At 44.3% G+C, this 27,834-nt stretch overlaps 1 protein-coding gene across 4 annotated transcripts; it reads right to left on the bottom strand.

Annotated features, from left to right (window-relative positions):
• Nucleotides 1–36: 36 nt before the first annotated feature.
• Nucleotides 37–26,643, bottom strand: C5H11orf24 (chromosome 5 C11orf24 homolog). 4 transcript variants are annotated; one of them, XM_085224399.1, is made up of 5 exons: nucleotides 26,516–26,643; nucleotides 26,031–26,141; nucleotides 5,440–5,690; nucleotides 2,340–2,456; nucleotides 37–1,822 (listed from the first exon to the last, which is right to left on the bottom strand). In XM_085224399.1, the coding sequence occupies exons 3-5, from the start codon at nucleotides 5,594–5,596 to the stop codon at nucleotides 702–704; spliced, it is 1,395 nt and encodes a 464-aa protein (XP_085080525.1). In that variant the 5' UTR covers nucleotides 5,597–5,690; nucleotides 26,031–26,141; nucleotides 26,516–26,643; the 3' UTR covers nucleotides 37–701. The 4 variants fall into 4 exon arrangements, with proteins under 4 accessions (XP_085080525.1, XP_085080527.1, XP_085080526.1 ...); XM_085224401.1 differs by having other exon boundaries at nucleotides 37–1,819; XM_085224400.1 differs by lacking the exon at nucleotides 26,031–26,141.
• Between the last annotated feature and the right edge of the window lie 1,191 nt (nucleotides 26,644–27,834).

Below are 27,834 nucleotides of genomic sequence, written 5' to 3'. Positions count from 1 at the left end.
CTGCTAAGCTGGCAAGGACAGGAATGAAAACAGAAATGCAACAAGATATGCCCTTCCAGGGCCCCATTTATTGAATGAATACAAAAATAAGATCATGTAATGTAGAGGCACAGTAATCTGCTTCATGGTGAAAAGATATCTTGGGTTAGCAGTGAACAGTGTTTACAATGCCTTGTAAACAGACCTCTTAACAAGCAAGAAGCGTACCGAAACATGACATTGGATTAGAAGTTCCCTGTTGTAGCAATACTCCACACTTCTCATCTAGTGATGTCAGAGCATTTTGTAAGAGCTGGGAGCATCCTTCGCTTCATTTCCGGAGAGGAGCACACGAAGCCAATGAAACATGATGAACTTGCGCTCTAACAGTGTAAAAAGCACCACGTCATTTTCAGAGGACGTCGTCTTACCTCTTGATAGGTTAGCTTTGCAATGAAAAATAATGGCCAAAACCATTGTGCATTATGGGAAAGTTTTAAGAATGACTATTTTTAAAGCAATCTCTTGCAGTTGAATAAAAAATATATATATATATATGTTTTTTTTTTCTTACTACAGTACATGGCATTTCTCCTAAATTGCACCAGAAGTAACTTTGGAAGCACTTTCAGTTTGTGTTATAGGCGAATGGGAAAGACAAAATTGGGTAGGTTTTCAGTCTCCTTTCCATCTCTCTTACCCATTACTTTATCCCCGCCTTTTCACATCTCTGAGTCCACATACATTCCATTGATCAGGTAATCCACTTGCGTATAATCTTTCTTTTTGTAACTTTCATAAGCCTGCATGAGAAAAAGAACTATAACAGTTATTAAAAAAAACGTACCAAATAAAAGCACTGCAAGAAGCAAACTCTTATCCACTAAGTACTGAGTCAGAGGCTCAGCAGCGATGAGAAGATATTCACTGTTTGTGCCCTGAGTTTCTGCAGTGCTCAATGCTGTTGTACCAGGTGCGTTTGCTGGAGCTGTGGTTGCATGCTTAGTGGAGGGAACGGGAGATGTTGACCTTATTCCTTGCTCAGTCATAGCTGCTGATGTAGGGCCAATAGTTAAAACTGTGGCACCTTTGGTAGAACCCTGAAAAGAAGATGATTCACTCAAGGATGTCGAGGCTTTACTTGTTTGTGGCAACGTTACAGTTGTTGGCTTCACAGAATGTGGACTCACAGAGGGGATGAGTGCAGCAGAGGTCTGGGCATCCTGCTGGGTGGAGGTGTTTAATGGTGGGCTTGGTGTCTTCAGCCCAACTCCAACAGAAGTGAGGATACTGGAGTGGGAAGTGCTCGCTGGGTTAAACTGCTGTGTTTCATTCATTTGAGTACCTGCTTCAGAAGTGGCAGCAAGGGGAGAAGTAGAAGTGGAAGAAGGAGGCAGTACTGAACCAAAGCTACTATTTCCTAAGTTTTCAGCTGCGATCGGAAGCTTGGTGACATTGCTGGAAGTGGAAGCAGTAACATTAACAGGAGTGGGATAAAAGACAGTGGATGACATGGCTGTAGTCTGGAGACTTCCAGAGGCACTGGAAGCTTTGGTAGTTGTTTCAGAAGTCGCAGTGAGGACAGTCGTGCTTGTGCCAGTCGATACGACTGTGGTAGTGCTGGCAGTCACTGCAGTGGTGGTACTGTTGCTTACAGCTGTTGTTGCTCCTGCATTTGCTGAGTCAGCAGCAAGCAGATGCCTCAAGCGTATCCTGTAAGCCTGAGTGGTTGAAAAAAACAGGTTTTCTCTGGTGCGCTGTTCAACCTGTGCATTTACTGACCTCTTTTTTTCCTGTTGATAGCTTTGGTGGTGAAACAGGAGAGTTTCCCCGAAGACAACTTCTTTAAAGAGAAAGAAACAATGAGTTCCCTAAAAATAAAACTCTGAAGCTCAAATCTGACCTCACTCACACATGCTTGAGGTGACTTTTGAGTGTTCTGCAACGTTACTGCAATGTTACTGAGGTTGCCCTGATTATACAAGCAGCCTGTTTGCCTCTGGCACAAAAATCCTGGCAATTCCAGAAAAAAAAAAGAAAAAAAACAATGCCAAAATATTTTCCCTTTCTCTTAAAAAAAAATACAAGTACATCTGTTATGCCTTTATTTTTCAAAGGACAGAGTGTGGAATGCAAATGGCCCGAATGAATCATGCCTTTAAAATAGAGAGGCCAATAAAAGTTACCCATCATGCACACATAGGTGCCAGAGCTGTTACCAGACAAGTATAACAATTCTTCCAGTTTACAGAATCATTATGCAGGTATTTCACAACCCATCTCCCTTGCCAGTGATGGTCTAAATTTAAGGCAAAAGGATCACATCTTGGATTTAGCAAGAGTTTGAAGCACGGCATTACCTCTCAGCAGATCTCTGATGTCTTGCTCTCCAGCATTCTGGCACACACTTAACCGGTCACACCGCAAGAGGACACAATGATTCTGGTAGGACACAGACCAGTTGCACTGATGGTTATCTAAAAACAGCAGGAGACAGGTAATTTGTTAATAGTCCTGGTAAAATACACATGGAACCCTCAAAATCCTTCAGGCCAGAACAGACTTGACCTTAAGTCAGATTCTTCAAAAGCTTGTCTAGATCCCATTTAAATGCTAGCATTCAACTGGATGCCTTAATGAAGGAAAAAAAAAAGTGAGTTGTAGCTGAGATGACATCTGTCACTCACAGGAGATGGCTCTCATATCAGTGCTTGAAGTTACAAAGAAATTTATTCCTTAGCTGCGGAACCACGATACCACTGGCCAGGGGAGGCATCACAGACATTGCATTTCAGTCAGTCAAATCCCAACAAGTTAAATAAGTTCACTTCAGTCATCACGGAAGGAACTTCCCCTCCTGGCATCCCTTCTAACTCATTAGCTTGTTTCTGTCCTTGTCCGCATACGCACAACCAAGCTTTGAGGAAGCAATGAGCATCCTCCAACCAGCACTGATAAAATCACATCTCAAACACTGTGCTCTGCTTGGAGGCTCCTCAACGTACAAACGCAGCATTGCCATACTGGAGTGAGTCCAGAGGAGGCTACTAGGTAGTAGGGAGGCTGCAGCACTTGATTTACAAGGGGGCCTGAGAGCACTGGGTTTGTTCATTCTGAAGAAGAAAAGGCAAAGAAGAAATTCTCATTGCTGTCCTCACCCACGTACTGTAAGGGAATGCCACTCATGAGCCAAATTCTTCTTGAGGGCACACGAGGGGAGAGGCAGCAGACAGCGAGTTCCAACACAGCAAACTCCATCTCAAGACAAAGGGAAAAATGAGCTTCCACCATAACAGCAGTCAAATGCTGGGCTGGAAGCCTGGGAGCTTATATATCCTCCATTAGGCCTTGAACAGCCTGATCTACGCTGGTTCTGCTTTGACATGGGTTTGGACCACAGGTATCTTCAACAGATCCCCTGGTGACTTAGTTATGCTGCTATTCTATGTTAATATCATCATTCATTTCAGGGACTGGGAAATATTGCGTGTTGTAACAAGCAGCCACAGAAGAAGATAACAGAACACTCAGTTTGTGATGAATCATCACCAACTGACCACCCATCAGCAGATCAAAGAGAACTTAAATGTACAGTAGTAGCAGCAGTTCATTTCTGTGTCCTATTAGAAGTGTAAGAAAGGGCAAAGAACAGGCACATGTGGTACATATGGCATTTAAAGTTCTTATTTACCAGGAGAGTTACCTTCACTGAGAATATTAAGGATATCAGAGGCTTGAACTTTTCATAATAAAACATTTACACTACCACTGTTACCAGAAGAATTTGGAGAAAAATTATGAGCTTGAAGAAGTCCCTGTACCTACAGCTGAATGTGCCATTTCCTAATCTCACCTTCTGTTCCTCTCTTGATAAACTATGCTAGAAGAGAATCACAGACCATCTACTGTTGTAAATTGTGTCATTTCTTGCTTCTTGGGTAAACAAAAAGCCATCACCATACTTTGCATTAGTACATATCTAAGTCAGTTTAACTCAGTTCAAAATAGTTCAGAAAACAATGGATGGGGTCAGCACTGTTACAGTACTCTGATTTCTGCTACCATCGGAAATGCATCCAGCTGCCCCCAGGACAGCAAAGTACTCCTTCAGAAGTGGACTGATGGGTGCTCCCTTCAATGAGAACCTGGAGCTGGAGACCGAGGCTCCAGCTGATGTTTCCAATGCAAAACTCTTGCTCCCCAGTCACTCCTCTTTGCTCACTTCCAATTAGGAGACCTCAGGTAGAAAAAGAAGCAGAAACTGGAGGGACAACAAAAGCTGTACAGAGCCATTTTAAAAGGAAAGAAAGTAGGCAACGAACATCAAGATCTTGCCATACAAAAGTGGTTTATTTCATTTTTAAATCTGCTATCACTGGAAAGAAATCCCAGATCCTCAATGGCAAGCAGAAAGCAAATGTACAATGTGCTGGGGAAGCAGGGAGCAGGAATATTTGCTCTCACAGACATTTAGTATTTTCCCTTTATCTTCCCTAGACTCATGCAAGACCACTCAGAATGATGACCAGGTGGCACTGCTCTCTGAGCCAGGCTGTTCAGACACTGAGATTCCCAGCCCTGGACCAACCACCACAGAAACATCCTGGGAAAGTGCTAGAGTGTGGTTTGTGATGCAAAAGGAATAACAGAAGCTTATTTCCTTTCCAACATGGGTTCACCTTGCTCATCAGGAGTCCAGGAATCCCCAACTGGCTGATCCTTGCCAAAAGCTCAAAAACTCTAGGTGTTAAAAGAAGGCATCCTTATGATGTTCCTATCAATCTCAGATATTCGTTTACCATCTCATCTCTACCACAGCATCACTGACTCTTTGTAGGTGCTACAAGCTTTCACTAGATGTGACTAGATAAGTTAGGGTCCTTAACAAGGATACCTCTCAAAGACTTGTTTAGAAGTTCAAGACTTCTTTAGAAGTATAAAGACATCACAGAGGTAGACACCACAAAGCTCTTCCCTGGTCTTGTTTAATTCTGTGCTTGATAGCAGGATAATTAACACCTCATTTCTAAGGGTGGGGAAAAAAAAAAAACAAAAACCACGAATACCAGTGAACAAAGACTACTCATTCCAATGCAGCTGTCTACTCTATAGCTCTGTTCACTTGCACACATCTGGCCGCATTGAATTACCCTCCAAGTCAAGTGACCTAACACCATTTGCACGCTACTAGCGCATACTAAGTGCACATGAATGCTGTTTCTTACGAAAGCTATAAAGGCCATAGGAAACGACTGTTCTGAATTCAATTTAACCAAAGCTGTCAGGAATTATTTAGAACCGAAGTACTGCACAAAGAAGCCATACTTGTAAATGCCTGTAAACAACTGGAGCTATTTAAAAAAAAAAAAAAAAAAAAAAGGTTGTTAACAGGGGAGCAGAAGAAACCTTTAAGGAAGGGGAATATCAGCTGGAATTCCTGCCCAAGGACAAGAACCTTACCTGAAGCAGCTGGGCCTTTACAAGCCTGCCTGCATTGCTTTTCAGTTGTGAGCCTATTTATTTGCACTACATGCACACCTCTGGCTTTCAGGACAGAAAATCTGTTTTCGCATATACAGAAGGAGATCAGTAGGAAGAATACAATGGCAGTCCACATCTTCAGGGTTGGCCTTGCAGGCAGCTCTCTTTCCAGGAGCCTGCAGTACAGGAAAATACTTTCTTATATCACCTTCAGATCAGCCGCAGTATCCCTACAAAAGAAGAAGAAAACAACTGATTTATATGAAAAGGTTGCACTTGAAGTGTCTTACTAAACACATTCCTAACAGCAGGAATGAAAAAAAAAAGCACAAAAGGTAAGTTGGTATCATTGCACAGCACACAAGCAATGAAGCAGAGGCAGGAAGAGAAAAGCCTATTCCGAAGTTCAGTGTCTTTCTTTGGAAACAGCACTTTGCTCTCCCTTTCTCAGACTCCAACAGAGAACAACTAAAGTTACACTTTATTCCTTTATTTTCCTTATCATTCAAAGGTGAAAAACTTCTAAAGATGTGAAATTTATCTTCTACAGTCAAGATCTCCACAAAGAGCAGGAAGAGCTTTGCTACCTATTGCTCTGATTTCAGCTGGCAGAGTTTATCTGGCTGTTGTCAAATACTCAGAGTGTACAAAGCCAAACTCAACGCCCATAGCAGCACAGATACAGTGCCTTTGGACTCAGTCTGGAATCCTTCATCTGTCTCCAGACTCAGTAGACACGCTTTCACCAGCCTGAGCATACTGGTAATACAGGGATCTACAGATCTTGCATATACCCAGAACCCAGCCCTGCCTTAGTGCCAAGTCAGTCACAATCAAGCATCAGGATTGGTTCATTCCTGCTTTGGTTTTCCTGCTGATTGTCAAAATTGTTGATTCAAAACAAGCAAGAGCCAGTAATTCATATCGTAAGACACACCAGCTATTGCTGAAGGAGATTCACACCTATTGCAAGGCTCCTTTTCCCCACACAAAGCAACTAATAGGCAATGCTTCTTCTTTGTTACCAATGCACACAAGAGAATTCTGTCCCAGCAGATGGGATCTCATCCTTACAGTCACCAGAGCAGCTCCTATTGACTTCAGAGCAGATCACCAGCTTCTATCTGGACTCACTGGTTGTTTCCATTTTTTTTTCTCCTCCAAGTTTTATATGAACAGCCTGAACCAGACTAAATATTGACTTCTTCCCTAAGTAGCTTTAAAGGGCAACTCTCTTTCTCACCTCTGAAACAAGCTTTAGTCCTCATCCCACAGTTACGATAAGACACATCATGTACTTCAAGAAGTGTCACGATACAACTTTGCCTGATGTCTCAGAGGTGTACATGACTACTGCATTTGAAGACACAAACAGATCATAGCACAGAGGATGAGCTGCATGTGTGAATGGTATAAATAAGCAAAGCAGAAAGCATCCAACAATCCAACAAGCCTACAATCTTGATTCCACCACACATGCAAGGTTTACCTTGAGCTCTGAACTCCAGCCCCTGCCACATTTGGGTATTTAAGAATTTGCATTAGAGCCCTCCACCCTCCAACCATGAAAGCCCATGATAATATTTATTACTAATTCCAGATCGTTACATTTTGATGTCTTAATGAAATTTCCTGAGTTTTCTCTTTACTCCAAAGTCCAGGTAACAGAAGTTTAAACTCAAAACTCCCTGGAAAAGGGTGAAACATCAACAGCTATTCCAAACTGTGCTGGGCTGCCAATAAGTCAAAGGTAGGAACAAATCCTGACCATAAGTTGCAGTGCATCAAATTCAGCATCCCTAGTCACTCTGTTAGTTCTGTGAGGAAGTGCCATGTGCTTTCCAGTGCACCCTTCCTGCTTACCACATATTTATCCAAGTTATAAAAAGAGCTTTTTCCAAGTAGGTTTCTCACCCCAGTCAGAAGTTCATGCCTGGGTCACCCCACCTGGCAGTTGGAAGCATTTCAAGCCCTGGCAGGGAACGGCAGCTCACCAGCCCCATCTAGTCCTGCCAGCCCAGATCTGCTGAGAGGAGAGTTGTGCATTGCACAACCACAGCCCTTTGCAACAATCAGGTGCTTGCTGTTTATCAGCTTGTCACCTTACACAGAAACAGTTGCAGGGTTTTTGCAGGTTTTTTTTTTTTTTTTGCTTGTTTGTTTCACAGGTCACCAGCAGAGATTCAGCAAGCAGTACTTGGCTCACAGAAAAAACAAAAACAGATCTTAAAGAGTAAGCTTTATATTTTAAAGAGAGCCCTGCTTATGTTTGCACTACCCTTTCAAGGTAAGAAGGTGTAAGAAGGCTTACAAAAAATTATATTTTATAGCCTAAAAAGGGTCAACAGGAGTGAACAGGTTCTGCAATAATACATGCATTTACTCCTTTGTCCAGGCCAGAGAAGAAGAGGGGCTCAGGGGTGACCTTATTGCTCTCTACAATGACCTAAAAAGAGGTGGGGGTCGGCATCTTCTCCCTGATAACAGTGACAGGACGAGATGGAATGGCCCCAAGTTGCACCAAGGAGTTTCAGGTTGGATATCAAGAAACCTTTCTTCTCAGAAAGAGTGGTGACACAGACAGCCCAGAGAGGTGGTGTAGTCACCATCCTTGGAGGTTTCCAAGAAACCTTTAGATGTGGTACTAAGAGACACGGTGAGGATGGGTTAGTGGTCAGACTTGGTGATCTTTGTGGTCATTTCCAGCCTTAATGATTCTATGATTCTAGATTCTATGATTCTAAACATGGCTGGCGCCCAGCAGTCATTGGACCCGATGACCAAAAGGTTCTGGGAGAGCTCTGATCACAGCGCTAATATGGGATTAAGAACAGATAGTATGAACATACTTACGTGGCACAAATGCAGGTGCTCAGGAGGTGGTAAATATGGGTGGTGTGGTGGCAAGACTACACACAGATTAATCAAGCCTTCACACAATCCCATACATCCATAGCAAGAGACAAAATTACTTACAGATCACTCTTCCAACTTAACCACCGCCTTTTATAATTACAAGCAATAGGCTTTATTTCTTCATTCCCCTCACTTCTAACCCATCCCATATGGTTCCATTTGTACTCTGACTCCAAGAAACTCCACTGAGCACTCACCCCACACAGCTACGTCCCAGAAGAGCACTTGCTAAAGCTTCCCCTCCCAATTCTGTTGCTCCCCAGATTAAAACATCCTCTGCTTTAGTCAGAAACAAAAAATCAACACTAGCATTATCAGAAGCAATTTTGAGAAATCAGGGCACAATTCATTCTTTGAGCACTACCTTCTCCATATGTAAAGCATCCCCCAAGGAAATTAAAAGTCAAACCAAACCACAAAAGACAGCGAAGGAATAAAATCTGGGGGAAAAAAAACTACACTGAGAAGTGTAAAATTTACTTTTACCATCTGTGGCTACAAATCAACAGGGAACAAGCACACTGGAAAACCAGAATAACTTTGAGTCAACAACTGAATGACTGATGGCTTTGCAATGTACACAGACATCCAGAGGACACTTCCTGCTGGGTTTCAGAAGTGTTCCTCTATTCTTGCTGATTTCCCTGAACTCAAGCAAAGGAATTATGATGGGGGGGGGGGAAAGGGGGAGAGGGGGGAAGATAAATAAAATCAAAGTGTTATTTCAAACAACATCCATTTGAATGGGGTGATGTTGAATATGAACCCCTGGCTCCATGCCCTCTTGGTCAGCCTTTTGCTCTTGGTTAAGCAGCTGCAAGGTATGTGCACTGCCTGAACACAGCATGGCAAAAGGAGTGAGGTTCAATTAGACCAATATGTGGAAAGAGGGAAAGAGTGTGTTAGAGATCACAGCTGCAAAGTGAGCAAACAATGCAAGTCATTTAGGGCAGCGTGTGCTGTTTTGAGCAGTCAGAGTCAGAACATACTGGTCCAAAACTCATACTAACAAGTGCATGTGTGTGGACTAGGCATGAAATAAGGTCAGAGAGCTGCAAATAAATCATCTTCTGTTCCCCTGGAGCACGTCTGCCTGTTTCTGACAGAAGGTGCAAAGAAACTTTGAGGTTTAGCACAGTTTCAGGTAGGAAGGTGCATAGCAGGTGGTGTATAGCACAGAACTGCTCCAAAGGAATCCAAAGAAAAGAACATGGCACACAGCTGCAGGGACCATGATCTCTTTCTTCACTGCAAGAAAGGCATCCATGCAATTCATGCTCCCACGGGCCAGGCCAGAGCAGAATGGAACTCAGCAAGGCTCCTCATGCTGCAGGGAAATAATGTGAGGACACGCTGTTGTTCTGTCCTCAGAACAACAACAACACAGAGAAAACAAGGGTGCAATGCACTCTATAAACAACGAGGCTATTTCTCGCATTAAGCTGAAAAGACAGAAGGCCTGGCTTCAACTTGCTATTGTTGTTAAATATTGTGTGTGATGTCAGCTGTCAGAACAAGTGTATATTTCACCTTTTAGAAAACAATTAAACCAGGCTTTGCTAAGGAAAGACATGCACATATCGTCCTGAAAATCAAGGCCAGAACACAGGAGGCAAAGAATCTGTGCTGCAATCTTAAGCATTTGGCTTTCCAGGCTTGTCCCTGAAGTGGCACACATGGACAGGTCTGGGAACAGAAGGGGCAGCACTCAAGTAAACGAGGCTGATTTCTGAATCACAGTTGCATCAGTAGGCGAGAGGAAGAGATGAGGATAATGGCAGGGAACTACTTATCCCATCAAGAAAGCTTTACTTTGGTCATGATTTGTATCTACAACAGTGTCTGCCACATATCAGGATGAGGATGTGCAAGAACACCACTTTGTTACTTTGCCAGAGGATAAAAAAACAAAACCAAAAAAAAACAGCTGGCCCTTTAGATTGTTTTCAACGATTTTAACTACATTATGTAAAGAACTTGCCTCAGAGCAAGTAAATACAGCTTGAAAGGCAAGTTCAACACCCCCATTAATATGTCCTCCCCAAGATCTCCCACTGAGCACTACCCATGGCTAGCTGAGCACAGCCAGAGCAACTTGCATCACTCTCTGAACAGCAGCCTTGGAGTCATTAAGTTCCCTTAGTTCCTGAGGAGGGTTAATGACAAATTACACAGCTGTTTCTACAAAATGTCCCCTGTTATAAACAACAAAGGACAAACTGATCAGACATTGTGAAGCAGGAGTGCTCTGGATCACAGGGCAGAGAATGTATTGCTGATGACTGGATAGGAGGTCATAAAATCATAGAAGAGTTTGGGTTGGAAGGGACCTTAAAACTAATTCTAATCCCCTGCTGTGGGTAGGGCTGCCACCACCAGATCAGGCTGCCAAAGGCCCCATCCAGCCCAGCCTTGAATGCCTCCAGGGATGGGCACCCACAACCTCTCTGGACAACCAGGTCCCAGGTCTGAGCTTGATTCCTTCATTTCCAAGACATTTACACTGTGTGAAGCAGCCTACTTCCTTATAAAAAAGCGAGGCTATTGCAGTCAAATGTTAATTTGCTGTTCTAATGAAAACTCCCCCCGTATTCCAGTATTAACAAAATGCTCCACTGGGAGGATGACTAAAGTGAGATGTGCAGAGCTCTTGTACTCTCCACGAGAATCTTCAAGAAAGACACACCTAGAAGTCAGCCATGGATATGCCAGCCAGGCTTGTCTGCTGCCTGACAAGCTGTACCTGATAACCACTGGGAGATGATGTGACCCAGAGTGGCTCACAAACTTTCTGGTAGCTCACCATAAGGACAGAGATGTATAAAACCCACTCATTTTCTACAAGAATTGCCTAGAATGTTTAACAGCACTGATTTATATCCACAGAAGTAACTTCCACAAAAATGTTCTCGGGTGAACAACTCCCTGTTCCTTGCTGGGAGTCAGACCTTTCCACAAAGAGAAGTACCATCTGCTGCTACACCAGGACACAAGTTGCACGTGCTCTGAAATAAGATGCCGGTGCAAGTCAGGAAGAACATCATTTATATTCCTTCCCCTATCACACAGCTTCTTCAGAGCGTAGCAGCACACAGCTGGCCATGTATTACAGAGGAGCTGGCACTCTTCTGCACCAGCAGGCACTTCTCACTGCAGCAGGCAGAACAGAACACAGTGTTACATGGACATCAGTGTGGTCTGCTGCTGCCTCTGCTGGGGTTTCTCCCTATCTGTGTCCACAGGGAAGACAAAACCAATCCTACAAAGCCAGAGCCCACAAAAGACTCTACACACTTGATTCTTAAGGACAGCCTCCGGTGAGGCTTCTTGAGCTGCTACAAGCTCTGAAGCCTGCTGTGGAAATGGTGATCTTCAAAAGAAGTTTGCAGCTGCTGCAGCAGGCATGTGTCCAGCTGCCCCCTATGACTGCCTGCAAGAAAATCCATTCTGCTGCTTGTAAATGGCCTAACAGTTAATGCAACCAGACCTTACAAAATACTCTGGCGTAATTGGAACAAACACTTCAAAGGCTCTTCAAAGGGTGGTGGGAGCTCCAGGTTTGGCAGAGAAGCTCTGTGATCACATGGAGACTTGGCTGACGCACACACATTCCCCATGTAAAAAGCACTTTAGGCTCCATGCTGACCAACGTATGACACATGAAACAGGGCCAAGGCTACACTCTGCAAAGCTCTCAGGTAACAGCAAGAGGGAGCAGAAGCAGGAGGTTGGACTAGACGATGCCCAGAGGTCCCCTCCAGCTCCCCGTAGTCCAGCAAAAAGAATGGGAATCTATTTCCATGCAACAGATGGACTAATTGCAGGATCTGAATGGCAGACTTCATTCCCACAGATGACGTGTTATATCCTTTAGGCTCCAGATTATCAGCAACTCACTCAATCTTCCTTTCCCTACAGAGAACCCAGAGAGGAAAGAGGTTTTAGTGGTTAGAGCCCATGTCTGGCAGCTGACAAAACCAGAGCTCAGCTTCTTTCTCCAGCTTCCTGTGAGAGTGATGCAGTGCTACTGACTCACAATCTATGGCAGATAGAGCAGCAGTGGCTTTTGCGGTTGGCTTTGTTTCAGTTGGTTTTGTTTTGAATGTTTATCAGCTTTATCCATCTCCTATATCACAGAGCACCTCGGCTCACCTGCCCTCCCCATTTCCATCAATGAGAATAAGGCAGTTGGCACAATTCTTACTTAACTAATGAGGACAGTGCATGCTGGCACTACTGAGGCTTCATGCCTATCACACATCAAGCCTTGCCTCCAACAAAAACAAATGTCAAAGTCTAAAATACAAGAAGCCCTCCCATCACCACCCACTGTCCTTCCTCACCTATGTTCACCCCCATGTTCTGTACTTCACATGGTGAGAACTACTACTCAACCGGGCTTCTCCTGTGAAAAATGACTGGACAGCTGTTTCATTTGTGAAAATGCAGCTTGTTTCAGAATATGTGAAACAATTCCATTTTCATATGAAGAGAAATGAACTGCCAAAGGGTAACTGTATAAAGCTGGGAACAGACAATAAATCTGTCAACACAAATTCTTCCAAGCAATGAAAATGTGCAATACAGCAGAACTGCAACCTTGCCTGTTCTGACCCACACCCAAAGAAGATACCAAATGTTCAGGTTCACTGTTGTCTCACAGGAACAGGAGATCATACACAGGGCATTTGACAATACATGCTTCTAATTAAACAGCTTTCAGCAGTTACCCCCAGAGAAACCACCCCAGTAGGCTCCCACTTAAACAGAAAAGCTTTGTCCAAAAACAAGGTTCTGCAGGTTAAGCCTGTGCATGACTTTGAGCAGGGCTATGCAAAGACATGACGGTACCCTACACTACAAAAGCATACGGCAACACCATGGAGAGCTCAGGAACAGAGAAGTAAGTTCTCCTTTCCCATGCAGTCATTGCGTTAGGATCTTTTGCTCAGTCCTAAAAGGTGGGACTAAGGAGAGCATTGCTGGATCTCTCTTTTCTCTAAGGATGTAGGACCTTTGTGCAAATCCCTGAAATACAGAAAATTAAATCAAAAGCGATCTGCCTCCACTGTAGGTCATCATCAAAAGCAAATCAACCAAAAAACTCCTATAATCTATGAGTCTTTTTTTATTCTTCCCTGTTTAAGCTATAGAACTCTTATTAAAAAACAAAGGTTGCTTTATAGAGAAGAGCTGCCAGGTGAGATGCAGCAAGAAGATATTCCGGCTTATCACAGGCCAATAAACTCCCAAAATACTTTCACCATGTGTACATTTCCACAAATCTCCAAGCCAGGGAGACATTTACAGCAATAACAAATGAAGACTGCTGGCCACACACCTCCCTGCTTTGTGATTTTGATAACTTGAAGGACGTGGAAATCACCAGGCACGGTGGGTGGGGAAGATTAGCAGTCTATTTTTCTAAACAAAAGGAGAATCAAACACAATAGCAGCTCTCCTAGTCCTTGCTGGCCTTTCTATGGTAGGTCCCTCATAGACAATAAGATTTCTCTAATCCATATATCAAGCTAAACTTAAACCATTAGAACATACAAGAAAACATCCTTGCCTCTTCTTACTCTCACTGATTTCTGTGGCTGCCAAGGCAGCACAGCTAACCAGCAGAGGTTAACTTTGACTTTGTACCAAAAGTACAGAGGTGAAAAGTTGCATTATTCCTACAACTTGTCTTTCACGTTCCGTATAGGGTTCAAATACAGATTTTTTTCTGCAGCACCCTCAGATGCCTCCATGCTTACCTCAGTCTCAATTTTTACCCAGCATACAGCAACAGAAAATAAAGGTTTCATTTCTGAAACTTTATCTGCTTTATCTTCCCACCTATATCAACCTATTTGATCAAATAAGACACCACCTTCACTTCCAAGTTTTGCTAACATCCCTTTCAGGGTGTATGGGAACTGCAGAATCACAGCCTGAACCTCTGATTGATCACCTGAGGTGAGCAATGAGTCACCATGGGAGCACAAGTGAAGACAATTCACCTGTGTTGCAGGAAGGGGTGGAGCCTGGCTGCACCTCTCCTAGACCCATTTAAGAGCTGGCTACCAGTAGGAAAGGATCTCTTCTGGAGATCCCTCCTCTGGAGTTTTGCAGCAAACCCAGGACACAGGTAAGCATTCTATCTATTCTCTTTTTGTTATTATAATCTGCCTAGCTAAGCTCTCTGGTTTATTTTATAATTATAACATCTTTATATTCATTGATTATACACTTGGTGAACCAGGTAGGCCAAATATACTAAAATTTATATCATGTCCTTTCTTTAGAATTTCTATAAATGGGCCGGGGGGAGAACGCTACCATCCTAAATAAAATGATTCCAGGGTAGATACTAGGATTTGTGGGATCTCCCTGTTATGAACTAGCAATTAGCACTGAAAAATGGGGTACCCTACATGTTATGGGAAATATCTCCCCATGTTGCATGGCAGGTTACTTCCAGAGACTTAACAAAGGTGTATTGATGTCAAAAGAAAAACAACTAGCTGCCTCCACAGTGGTATGGCCATTATTAAATGCTTTAAATCATGCCGAAATGAGGAATAATACTTTAGAGAATGAAAACCGACTTTTGAAAGACCGTATTGAAAAGTTAGAGCAAGAACTTGATATATTAACAGGGAAGAAACCAATCTGCATCTTCCAATAGGTCAAGTTTGTAACACTTCAATAGGCAATAACCAGACTACTGAATCAACAGACTTCGTAGATCAGGAAAATAAATCTAAATTAGATCTCTGATTTTTGACAAATCCACTAGCAGTCTGTCCTGTCGTAACTCAGAAAACCAAAACAAGTACAAGACAGACCAGCAGGGGTGCCACCTGATTAGTGGCCCCCTGCCCAGACTCATTTACATGGAACAGCCTGGCCATACACAGCAACAGAACTGATGGATTTAGTACAGTGATTTCAGAAGAAGCCTAGAGAAAGTGTGCCAGCTTGGTTAAGATTGTGGGATTCTGGGGCAGAAAGTGTTCTGGTGAATGGCCTGGAAATAGCTAAGTTGGCCACCATGACTGTCCATCCTGCTCTCAGGCAGAGGTTATATGTGAATAATCAATATCTTAATGAAAAACATTCTATAATAGAATGGTTAATGGCGGCCTGCCGTATGGTATGGCAGAATAAATCTGATGTACCTCTACATACAGGGATGTGGTCCTCCATGGAGGACCTTCAAAATTATATCCGCAAACTAGGCGTAAGGGAAGCAATTTATGAAGAGTCACTTGATGGCCCTGATATGGTCAAATTCTCAGCAGGGATGAGAGACTTAATTCTACAGCAAGCTCCCTCTCATTTGTATGGTATTTTTGGTCTCTATATTAGATCCCCTGGTGGCCTCAGTCCAGCAGGCTGCCCAGTTAGTGGCCGACCTAGGAGAAATAGAATGCCTGCAGACTAGGTGCAATACTCAGACATTAGAAGAAGCTGAGGTCCTGCCAGTGACTAAAACCAAAATGCCAGCTACTTGAGCTCCTCAATCAGTGCCCAAAGGGTCTCCCGAAAACAAATGTTTAATGATTTAATTTGGGCTGGGATCTAATTTGCTAAGATTGACCGCCAGTCCAACCATGTCTTTCTCCAGCTTTGGAGACAACTAAAGGACAATCAAAAACTTCAGAACTACCCTAAGAAACCAAGGGTAAGGGTTATAGAGAGAATACCACAACATGGAACCTAGAAGATTTCATTGTTCCTAATAAAAAAAAAAAAAACGCCTCAGGTGTCCCGGGCCACAACGCCTGAGCCACCAGAAGCAAAAGAATTGGCCCTAGCACAATTCATGGTGTGATGGGACTGGAGGCCCTATGTAGAATTAATGATTTATTGGTCCCAAAAAAATATTCAGAGTTATGGCATTAGTGGAGACTGGAGCAAAAACATCACTTATCTACAGAGATCCAACCAAATTTGATGGAGACAGTGATTGGTGGGTTAGGAAGACAGACTACTCCTGTCACCCAAACATGGTTGAAACTGGGAGCTGGGTGCCTCCCACCCTGGGAGTATAAGGTGTCTATTGCCCCAGTCCATCCTGGGGCATAGATATTCTATGGGGTCTGGCTCTCCAGATAACTGTGGGAGAGTTCAGACTTTGACAGAGATGTATTAGTATCTGGGCAGTGCAGGCAATACTAAGGCAGGCCTATTTGCCTGCCAAAAACGCGCTGGATTACTAATGTACGGCACTATAGACATCCAGGTGGGCAGGATGAAATATCAAAAATGGTGCAGGAGTTAGAAAAGGTGGGCATTACAAGACCTGCATACAGCCCATATAATTCCCCCATATGGCCAGTGCAAAAGTTGGATGGCACATGGAGAATGACAGTGGATTACAGAGAATTAAATAAGGTCATGCCATCTATTCATGTGGCCATACCCAATACTGGCTCCCTAATGGACACATTAAGTAGGAAGATAAAAACCTACCACTGTGTTCTAGATTTAGCAAATGAGTTCTTCAGTATTGCAATTGCCGAAGAATGACAAGATCAGTTTGCATTTACGTGGGGAGGCAGGCAGTGGACCTTTCAGGTCCTGCCACAGGGGTATGTGCATTCACCAATGTATTGTCATAATCTAGTGGCATGTGACCTGGCTAATTGGAAAAAACCTGATGATGTTAACTTATCATTACATTGATGATCTCCTGCTGACATCCAACACACTGGAGGCAGTAGGGCAGGCGGCGGATTCATTAACCACCTATTTACAACAGAGGGGATGGGCTATAAATCCCCAAAAGATGCAAGGTCTGGGCCTGTCTGTGAAATTCCTGGGGGTGGTCTGGTCAGGAAAGACCAGAGTACTACGCAGTGTTGTCATAGATAAGGTTCAGGTGTTCCCTGTCCCTACAACATCAAATAAAATCCTTACCCATAGAATAAAGTGGCCTTGGAAGATGCAGGTAGGACCAAAGTGGTGTGGCCTACTTGCACCTTGGGGGAGATTGTTGGAGGTGGGAGGCTCAGTAGTCCCTCCAGTAATAGGTACATGGCCTACTGATATATTGTGGTCAACACTCCGATCTTCATTGCTAAAGGGACTCCCATCATGTTCCTCTGGCAGATCAGGACACCCCCTTTGGTGCCTGATATTATTATGCAGTTGCAGACATCTGGCCAGAAGGTGTGGTACAGGTGGCCAGGACATGCCCCTGTACAAGCAGAAGTGTTGACCCAGGATAGAAATACGGCCTGTATCTTGCCCTGGAGAGCAAACCTTCCTTTTCTGGTACCCCTGAAACATCTGTATTACTCCCTGTGAGCCTTTAAGCCTTCAGGATCACTGGAAGGAACAAAATGCCATCAAAGTGTTCCAGTGTTGCTGTCAGATCATGTGTAACACCCGGTATGGTCTACATGGGACTGATGGAACATAGGATGGACCTGCACCTCATGACCACGTGTCTCCAGTAACAACATCGAGCACTGGCCCATAAAAGAATATGAATGTTCACTGATCGTCACTTGTCTTGAATTGTACCAACATGTGTCGTGATGGAAATTGTATAAGCGTTGTGATATAGTGGATCTCTGTATTAGGAAAAGCTTACCCTTTAGTCAGTCTGATCATTGGTTCATGCTGTGAAGGGGTGGAGTGTATGGGAACTGCAGAATCACAGCCTGAACCTCTGATTGATCACCTGAGGCAAGCAATGAGTCAGCCATGGCAGCACAGGTGAAAGCAAAAAAAAAAAAAGCCTGGCTCCACCTCTCCTAGACCCATTTAAGAGCTGACTACCACTGGGAAAGAATCACTTCTGGAGTTCCCTCCTCTGGAGTTTTGCAGCAAGCCCAGAATGCAGGTAAGCATTCTATCTATTCTCTTTTTTTGTTGTTATAATCTGCCTAGCCAAACTCTCTGGTTTATTTCACAATTATAACACCTTCATATTCATTGATTATACACAGGGGTACTCATCCTTTCATGTGTTTGTTTTTCCAAAACTGAAATCTGAGTTGTAAGTCCTCTCTCAACTTATAACACCTGGACTGAAAACTATAGTAGGAGCTTAATCCCACTCCTCCAGATGTTGTGAACTGTGAAAAGCAGCTGTCAGACTGAACCCCTTAAAAAGTTTTGGCCGTTGATTTTATGCCAAAGGTATTCTGTAACAAGAGGAACACTGGATTAGAAATGCCAAAAGAGTAACAAGAACAGCCCTGACTCAGGTCAGCATACACTAATTATCTGAACCAAGAGACTGTCAGAAGTGGGCTGCCCAAGTGCGGACAACAAAAACAGAAATAAAACCTGTGAAAGTCACACTACAAGTAGAATCTTAGAATCATCTGAGTTGGAAGGAACCTTTAAAGGTCATCTAGCCAGTCTCCCCTCCAATAAACAGAGATACCTACTACTAGATCAAGGAGGAACTCTTATCACTCTTGTCAATATGCTGAACGGTATTTAGAAGAATTCATCTTCAGCCTAATCAAATATGAACCTAATTCCATCTGTGATGGCCCAAGGCCATTATAAATCAAGAATCAACAAGTGGAACAGGCTGCAATTGAATGAAATCAAACATATAGCAAGTGGCATGCCAAGAATTAAATAGTTTGCATTTGAATTAACATGTACCTCCTGCCTTCTAAATGCCACCTTCGCTCCAAAATCAGTTTGCTGTTGGAGTATCTGCAAGCCTGGAATGAGAAGAGGCTATAAATACTGATGAGTGAGGATATAGGCAGTCAACATTAAGGAACAATGCTTCTCCTTGTCAAAAAAAGCATAAGAGCCTCAGAACTACACATCAGACAAACAAATTTGACTCGTGGGCTGGGAAGTCTCACCAAATGGTTTTCATGACCTCCACTCACAAATCTACCCCTGCCCTCTTGGCAGCTCTTGCTCCTGTTACAGATTGTTAGCCATGCACAACACAGCAGTGAGTTGCATCAGAGAGCTGCACCAGCTGAGGGCCAGATATGCAAGGTGAGCTGGCACCAGTTCATGTTTTCTTGATTCAGTAAAAATGCAGCTAGTGGTAAAACTTCTGTAATTCCAAAGTTTACATTTTTACAAACAAAACCCAGCCCTGAGGCCAGCATGTAGACCAAGGTCAAACTATTCACCGCAGACAGGTAGACTGAATGCTGAAACACTTCTTTAAAAGATGCACTTTGACCTTTCACAGAAATCTGCCTTTAGATTTACACAGCAGGAGCCAACAGAACAAATCCCAACCTACCAAGGACGAAGTCCTACTAAACCTCTCATGGTACCAGAAGGAGGTGCATGTAGCATAGACAGGACATGCTTCACTTTACTGTTTACACTTAGTTCTAATGTCTTTGCTCATTCAGCACCTTCATCTTGTTATCAGAGTGGCAATATAGGTAGGGAAATACATAAACATAGTAAATCTGCCTGTGGGCTCTATGTTGTCTCTTGCATGTCATCTAATAAAATACTAAAACAACTTTGTGCATGAATTGTATTTACAAATTCTCTTCTACATCCAGTCATCCTTTACGAAGATGAATCACTGCTATAGGAAATCCAGCTTTACAGCCCTATCTATGTTCATTGGATATGTTCAGTGGTAGCAACTGTAAACGTGAATGCTTGAGTGTACTGAGGGATATACCTAATGGATCACAACTGCGGAGCAGGTACTTTAAAGCTGGAAGGAACCTCTGATAACAATACATTTCTGCAAATCAATGGATTTACTCCAAGACATGTAATAAACTTAAAGCTCATTTAACAGAATGGTTTGCAGTTCCCAGTCAACCCCCAGGGGACTATTTGCCCACTCTACTTTGCATTACATCTGCTTCCAGTTTCAGAGGGGTCAAAGACCAAGTGTAGAACATACAAAGCAGAAGGAACAACGCACTAATAGCACCAAGACCTACAGCAGCAAGGCAGAGAAAGAACAGCTCCCCCCATCCCATTAGCACTTTGTTTCCATTTTATTTCAAAACTCTCACTCAGATATCCCTTATGAAGATGGGTCATCCATACAGGAAATACTTCTGTTACTGCTGAGTGTTCACTGAATAGACTCCATTGCATCCTGCTCAGGAGCAGCTGTAAGCATGCATGCTTTGGGTGCAACATGGTATATTTTTAACAAATATTGTACACAAGGGTCTTCTACCCACTGACAGTACTTATCATTTTTAAGGGCAATTTTTCAAAGCAGCAGCCACAGAAACACAAATCCAACTTCTGGATATAACGAAGTTTCTGAGTTCAATAAATTCCCTTCCCAACAGACAGAAGAACGAGTGGGAATCTACAAATACACCCGATCCAGTCAAAAGCTGCTCTCTAAAATAGAAATTAACTCAGTACCATGCAACCCTACTTCCATCTGGCAGCAAAGCCATCTGTGTTACAGATCCATGCAGGCAATGTGCTTCTTTAAAATTCAAACAGCAAGTGACCCTAAAGAAAGTTATCAGCTGTTTCTGTGCCAGCTACCTGCTTCAGCACCAGTTCTTCAAACATGCAAAGTTAAACAAATAACTTCAGGCATGAGAGTAAGTCTAGCAGAACCAATGGAACTTGTGACCTACATAAAATGAAGTCACACAACTGCAGGCAGGCTGGTGATATTGCACTTCCATATCAATATTCCTTTAAACAAAACTGAAGTCAACATTTTCTCCTTCATCAGGGATGAAGCTGCTTGTACTTCAACACAGTGGGCACCACCAGTCCACATGGATCCTTGCTGGCCTACAAAGTTGCCCCAGGGTGTGAATCAGCATGGCACCATCCTAACAACTAAGCATAAACCATTCTAGACAAGTTCTCTTACTGGGTTCACTGCCCAAAATAAGCTCCCCTGAGACACATATACCCCAGACATTGGCAAAAGCGTGATTTCAACCACAGCACATGCCTACTCCAATAGTCTGGCATCTCAGAGATGGTCACCACAGCCAGAATACGGAGCTCTTGCCGTATCTATGCGGCAAATACAAATTGTAGGCCGCTCTCTACAAAGATGAAAATCAACACCAAAAATAATTACATCTGGCTTCAAGGCTTCAGGAAGAGTTAGCACAGCTTTTGTAACAGGAAATTGTATTTCATATCTGAGAAATCTCCGAAGCTATTCATTACATGTGAACTAAAAAAATTTAAGAAGATGTTCCAAAGGAGAAAGGACAGGAAGGCACATTGCTCTGTTATTAAGCTTTTTCAAGTCAAAGAGTGACAGAAACCCAGATAAAGATTCTGAGAAGTTACTGAACGATCCTAGAGACAATATCATTTTTCCAGATCAGCTGAGACGCTGTTCAGAAACAAAAGGACATGATAACCTAAGAGAAAAGTGAGGAAAGAAAAGTCCTGGATCAGCACCATTGAGAAAAGCATAAAAAATGTTTACAGCAACACTTTTTGTTTATTAAGTTAGCAATTAGGCTAAAAATCAGAAGACAGTCAGTAGATATCTAGGGAAAAAATAGGGATGCTCTTTGCTCCAATGAGGGGCATTTTAACTTATCATTGGACATTTCTCAACTATCAGAAAGCCTCATCCTCTACTTGCTAAATAAGTCCACCTCCTGTTTGTCATTGGGTGAGAAATTAGAGAGTTTTTCCATGGCATTTTCCAGCAGGCTCTCCATTTTGAGTAGACATAGGAACCTATGTCCAGATACCCCCCTGTCAGAGAGGGGAGGTGCATAACTATGCCAGCAAAAAGAGAAGCAGATAATGTACATGGTTTCCACACACAGCACATACATGTACAGAAAGGTCATCTTTGTAAAACAGGTCAGCCCACAGCCAACACTGCAACAGTTCAGAAGAGCAGAGCCAGGATGGATTGGTCATCCCTTATCTCATGGGGTGGAGCAGGAGGCACTAAGACTAAACTGTCTGCCTATAGCTGTAAGAGGAACTGGCCAGAGTCCCCCACCTAAGGGACTTGTTTCACTACAGAAACCACACAAACACTGGTAACTGTGACTTGCTGTCAAGAGTTCTCAGGCCTTTAGAAGAAGCAAAAGCCAGTAAAAGCCAGCCAGCCAGAATGACTACAGCTGAAAGCATGTGGAAAAAAAAGTGTAAAACATGATTGTATGCAACCACTCCCCTGAGACTGTCAAAGCATTTTCTCAAAGAAATGGTAGAGCACAGAGGTTTATCCTGCTATTTAATACAGAGAAGCCAAACAAAGAAAGATAGAGAAGACGACTGGGCTAAAGAACATGCTTAATCCTATTAAATTTAATGAGATTTCAGTCTGGTCTTCACATACAAGTTGTATTCAGAGTTTAAGTAAGTGGATTTAAAGCCAGATTTATTTAAAGCAGTGCAAATCCTCTCCATGCCCAAGAAATATAAATCTAACACAAACTTACACACAGAATTCAATGAGAACATTCATCTGTTTCACCAAATTTTCTTCTCTAACTTTTATTATTATTATTTCAAGCAAATTTTAAACCCTTGCATCTTCTCTGTCTGAAGTGCACACTGAAGATCTTCTGCCCAAGCAGTTCTCCATACTGAGCATCATCTCCCTGGCACTTCAGGAAGGCAATCCCAATGCCTTCCTTCTGCAGTTCATCGTCTCCACTGGTAGAAGGATGCATCTCCCACATACCAAGCCAGGCAAACATTCCCTGTCATGCTTTGTACCACACAGCAATCTATCTGAAGGACTCAGCAAGGCCTGTCATGCTGATGAGTCACTCCAATGCACATCCATCTAACAAGCATAGGAGGAGGGTTGTCCTTAGAAGAAGCAGTGATGGTTGTGAAGAGGGTTCGGAGAAGAAGAAATATGACATTCGTACACAGATAACCTCCCCTGTCAAGGTGACCCAACAGTCCCACCCAGTGACACTCAGCAACAGCTGTGTCAGTGCAACAACACCTCCACTTTTCAGCACCAAAAGTCAAAATCATATCACAGAGGCAAAGCCCACAACAGCAGAGAAAAGCAAAGCCATCAAAGGTAGTAAAAGGCTGCCAGGACTTCTGGCACCTACACTGCCTGAATTCAAAATGGACCCAAGGAGGCCTCATTGCAGGCCTACCCAAGGTAAAGCCAAACCAGAGCCATCAGCTTCAACAATCACCCCAAGGCACACACCCCTACAGCAGTGACTCCACTAGAAGGAGACAGCACTTGGCCCAAGACACTGTTGCAGGCACTACGGTATGCCACCTGCGATGCAGCCTTCTTGGAGCACCAGCAGCCAACATGAAGGAGCTGTGAGTGACATCTGCACAGCACACAGCTAGCTTCTGCCAGTTTCATTTCCAGCATCGCTGTCATGCCCGTAGTGCCAGCAGCATCCTTACACCACAGCTGTCAAACTCACAAGCTTCAATAATTCCTCCAAATCTCATTCACAGAATGAGAATGGCAAATTCAGTCCAAAGCAACATGACAGATAGGAGGAAAAAAAAGCATGTTTGTTAATTCCATGCAGTTCAGAATAGACTCAAGGAATATCACACAGTTAACCTTGGAAGACTTCTTGGCTTTCCAGCCAACAGACCCAACAGCCCTTTGGGAGCCATCTTCAACATCCTGAACATTCAGGGTATCAGTAGCAAGGTGGCTATCATGAATCAGAATGAACTGAGACCTCTCCAAGCTAAGAACACACAGTTTGGCTTCCAGCACAGCACAAGCCATAAAATCCCATCTAGCAATCACTGTGCAGAGCAGGGGTTCTCTCACCTGCCAAAGAAATAAACTCTGTGCCAGGTATATGTTAATGGCATGAACATCCCCTTCAAAAAGTCACCTGGCATTGATGGAAGCCTTTCAAAGGGAGGACAGTCAGTTGGCATGGGCTGCCATGGTTCTGCACAGCAGCTGTAGCAACTTGCTGCAGCTGAGGATCTTCACAGAAGTGCTGAAGGAGGAAGCAGTGGGTTCTTCAGCTTTCCCATTGCATAATCGCTCTTAATGTTAGGAGTTTGTACCAAACCTCAAGTAACAGCTCAAGGGGAAGGATGAACTAAAACAGCGCATTAGCTGAACATGGCCATGACAGCAGATTTCCAACCCGGTAACAGGTCAGAGCAGAAGGGCTGCAGCACACCTGTAAAGGGAACACCAAATACTTTAACACCAAGCACAGCACTGCTCCAAGCCCACAAAGTGCACATCAACCAGGATGAAGCCGCCTCTGTCACACACCTGCTTCTCTGGTGTATAAGCACACAGCTTCAGGTTCATTCCTCCTACTTCCACGCTCATTTCTTACTTTCAACACACTGGCATGAACTCTTGTTGGGCTTGCTTTATAGTGCTTTCCATTTATGAAACTGGTTCAAGTGTGAATGACAGTACACAGAACATGTGTTTGTTTAATGCTGCACACCAGAGCTCAAGGAGATGTCAGCAGGACTGTGTACTAAAAAAAAAAAGTTTCCTATGGGCCGTCCAGGGACCAAGGGAGGCAAAAACCTACCCCCAAACTAGTCCATTCTTCAGAGTTTCATCAAGCAAAGTTTTGGACATTCCCTGCACACACCACCTAAACCAAACATCTCCATTCTCTAACATCCCTGCAACATTTTCCCTTAAAAACTTTGTCATCCACTGCTGAAGAAGACAGCTATTACATTTAAAAGGTCACTTGCCCTATAATCCAGGCTATGCAGCAAGAGATTTTAAAATACATTATCAGGCCTTCAGCATGGACAGTTTTCATCAGTGAAGCTTGAAATTTCACTCGCAAATTTACTTTTATCGCCTTTGAAAAGTCTGCGCCAGGAGACTTCGTTTGGAAGGCTGAGGCTGCGGGTTGCACAGAGGTTCCAATTAGAATTTCATTAGCAGATAACCAGATGCAAAGTCTGCTTTCTGGCAGATGGTTTCACAAATCCAGAAGGGAATTTACAACTAGAACAAAAAACAAAGATGCCTGCACCTACAAGTTAAGGGACACGTAGTCCAAACTTTTTCCCCAGGATAATACAAAAAGGATCTGTGCCTATAAATGTATACGATGCATTTCAACAATAACCAAGCAGGATATGCACATAGCAAGTGCACTGATCTACTTAGACACGAAAGCTAATAAAAATGGAAAGATCCCTTGTTTACTATGTGACGGACTGCACTAACATATCTAAAGCGGATGATTATGGTGAATGAATGAGATTAATACAGAAATACACACGCTTTTGAGAGAGACACCACATCAACACAGACCTTATAGACTCACTGTCAACCAGCCACAAGCCTCTGAGGTCTAAAGGGCGCAGGGTGCTCGCTATCAGGGAGTTCACCCAGCTCAGCAAGCCTGCAGGTTAGCTCAGGCAGGGAGGGTCAATGCTTCCACAGCATGCCTTCGATAAGCAGCCAAGTAAGTCACTAGTTGGGAAAAAGTGCTGCTGCATGACCAAGAGGTTGAGTCAGCCAATGCACAGACATCTACCCACCCTGTGCAAAAGGACTGAGACAGGATTTGTCTTGACCAATCCTACGAGACAAAGTTTGGGAGACCGAAGAGAGGTGCTGGGGGATGCCCTGACCCCAGTATGCTACACTGGGAGCTCAGAGCCTCCTGCCTGCACCACAGCAATGCCCAGGGGACAGCTAAACTGTTGAGAACATTCCTCTAAGGTATGAAGAGATAAGAGATATCATTACGACGCCAAAGTAGAACGCCACTTACAAAGGTGATCTCAGTTCCACGCAGCCTGCGTTATTTATTCAGACAGGAGGTGCCTGGGCACATCTCTCCAACTTCTTGCAAGCATCACTGCCACCTCAAGCCGGGGATGGTCTACGGGACAACCAGAGGAACCGCTGGGTAGTGCTTATGAGTCACACGGGACAAAGAGAGGTTACCAAGGAAGCACCGCCGCTCCCGAGCTCCCCCAGAACACAGTTAGATCTGTGCGCGAGGTCCCGGCGCACCGACCCGCTGCCCTCTACCTGAGCGCTGAGGCCGGTGTTGGTCGCTCCCAGCCCTCCACGCACGCAGGGCCGCATCTCCTCCGATCACCCCAGCAGTTCCCCGCTCCCCTCGCACGCCGCGTCACCTCCAGCCCCGCAGGACGAACACCCGACATCGGCCCTCCCGAGCGGTCCCACCGCCGCCCGCGGTTCGCTCCCTCAGGCCCAGGAGCCCGGCACCGGATCGGAAGAAACACTCACCCCGGCGGAGGCGGCCGCATAGCCGGCGCCAGCGCTGCCCCCGGGGGAAGGACCGCGGCCCCGCGCTGCTGCGCCCCGCCACATGCCTCGGCCGCGCCCCGCCCCACTACCGCATCTACCCCCGCCCTTCTCCTCTTCCCATTGGCCCGTCGGCATTCGGCCCCGCCCCCTCAACCGAGACCACGCCCCCTTCCTCTAGCCACGCCCCCTCCGGCCGCGGTGGGGAGGAGCCTCCGGTGCGCAGGCGGAGCGGCTCACGCCGGAAACAAGGAGCAGAGAGAGCCACGCGCCTGCGGAAGTGACGTATGCGGGGCGTAGCGGGCGGCAGTGGGCTGTCTGCGCCCCAACTGTGTGCTGGGGTCGATATAGGCGACGTTCTGCGAGCAGCGCTGCAGTGTGCAGCCGGCACCGTGACGTGGCACGAGCACAGCTCCCTCTAAGCTGTAGGCGCTGGATTTAGAGCTGTCTCTCTCCTGCGTTCAGCGCCTTCGGGTTGTTCCCAGATTGCACCGTCTTCAAAAAGCGGTGCAGGGGTCAGCTGTGCGTACGGAGGCGCAGTCTGTATTGCAGTGTGCTTTGTGCTGTGGTTGTGCCGTTGATCAGGTGAAGAAGGAGCCCCTGATGCCTCAAATCACATAAGGATTTCAGCTGCTAATTGCCATAAATGACAGTGATGCTGAAATCATTCACGAATTCTGATGTAATTTTACATCACAAATTTTCTTTTATAAGTGAGCATAAGGAGGAGGAGTTGATACCATGATCCATCAGATAATTAAAAACAGACAAAATGCAGAGCTCCACGTTTAGGACTCAATTTAAAGCACGTCTGCCTGCATCTATTGTACAGACAGATCATTCCATCTTCTGTGTAAGATACTGACATATACTGAAATATTCCTTCCCCTCCTTTCCAGGGAAGGAGGAAGGAAGGAAAAAAGCTCAGTTAATCAGGAGAATTAAAAGAGACAGCTGAAACTGGGGGGAAGGACTGTGCTGTAGAGCAGATTATCTGACAGGACCAAACACAGTGATGGAGGAAAAGCAGGGCAGCACATAGCCTCTAGGGTTGGTGTAGTGGGGAACAAGAGCATTTCTCATAAAAACAGTCACAGGAAAAAATAAATAAAAAAAATTTAAAAAGCATATGAAGAAGTCCAGAAGTGGAATAGGAAAATACAGGTACTAAGGAAAAGCTGTGGTCATGCAAACAAATAGAACGTCGTGCCATGAGCGTGCCCTGCTCACCTCTCCCTGCAATGCACAGGGACGTCTGCTGCTGCTCAGGCTGTTTCTTTTGAGTATCGCAGAGGACATCA

The sequence above is a fragment of the Meleagris gallopavo genome, chromosome 5, assembly GCF_905368555.1.
Source record: "Meleagris gallopavo chromosome 5, MGAL_WU_HG_1.1, whole genome shotgun sequence".
Taxonomy (NCBI): Eukaryota; Metazoa; Chordata; class Aves; order Galliformes; family Phasianidae; genus Meleagris; species Meleagris gallopavo.
The sequence above is the reverse complement of the archived record's forward strand: the minus strand, read 5'-3'. Positions and strand labels throughout refer to the sequence as shown.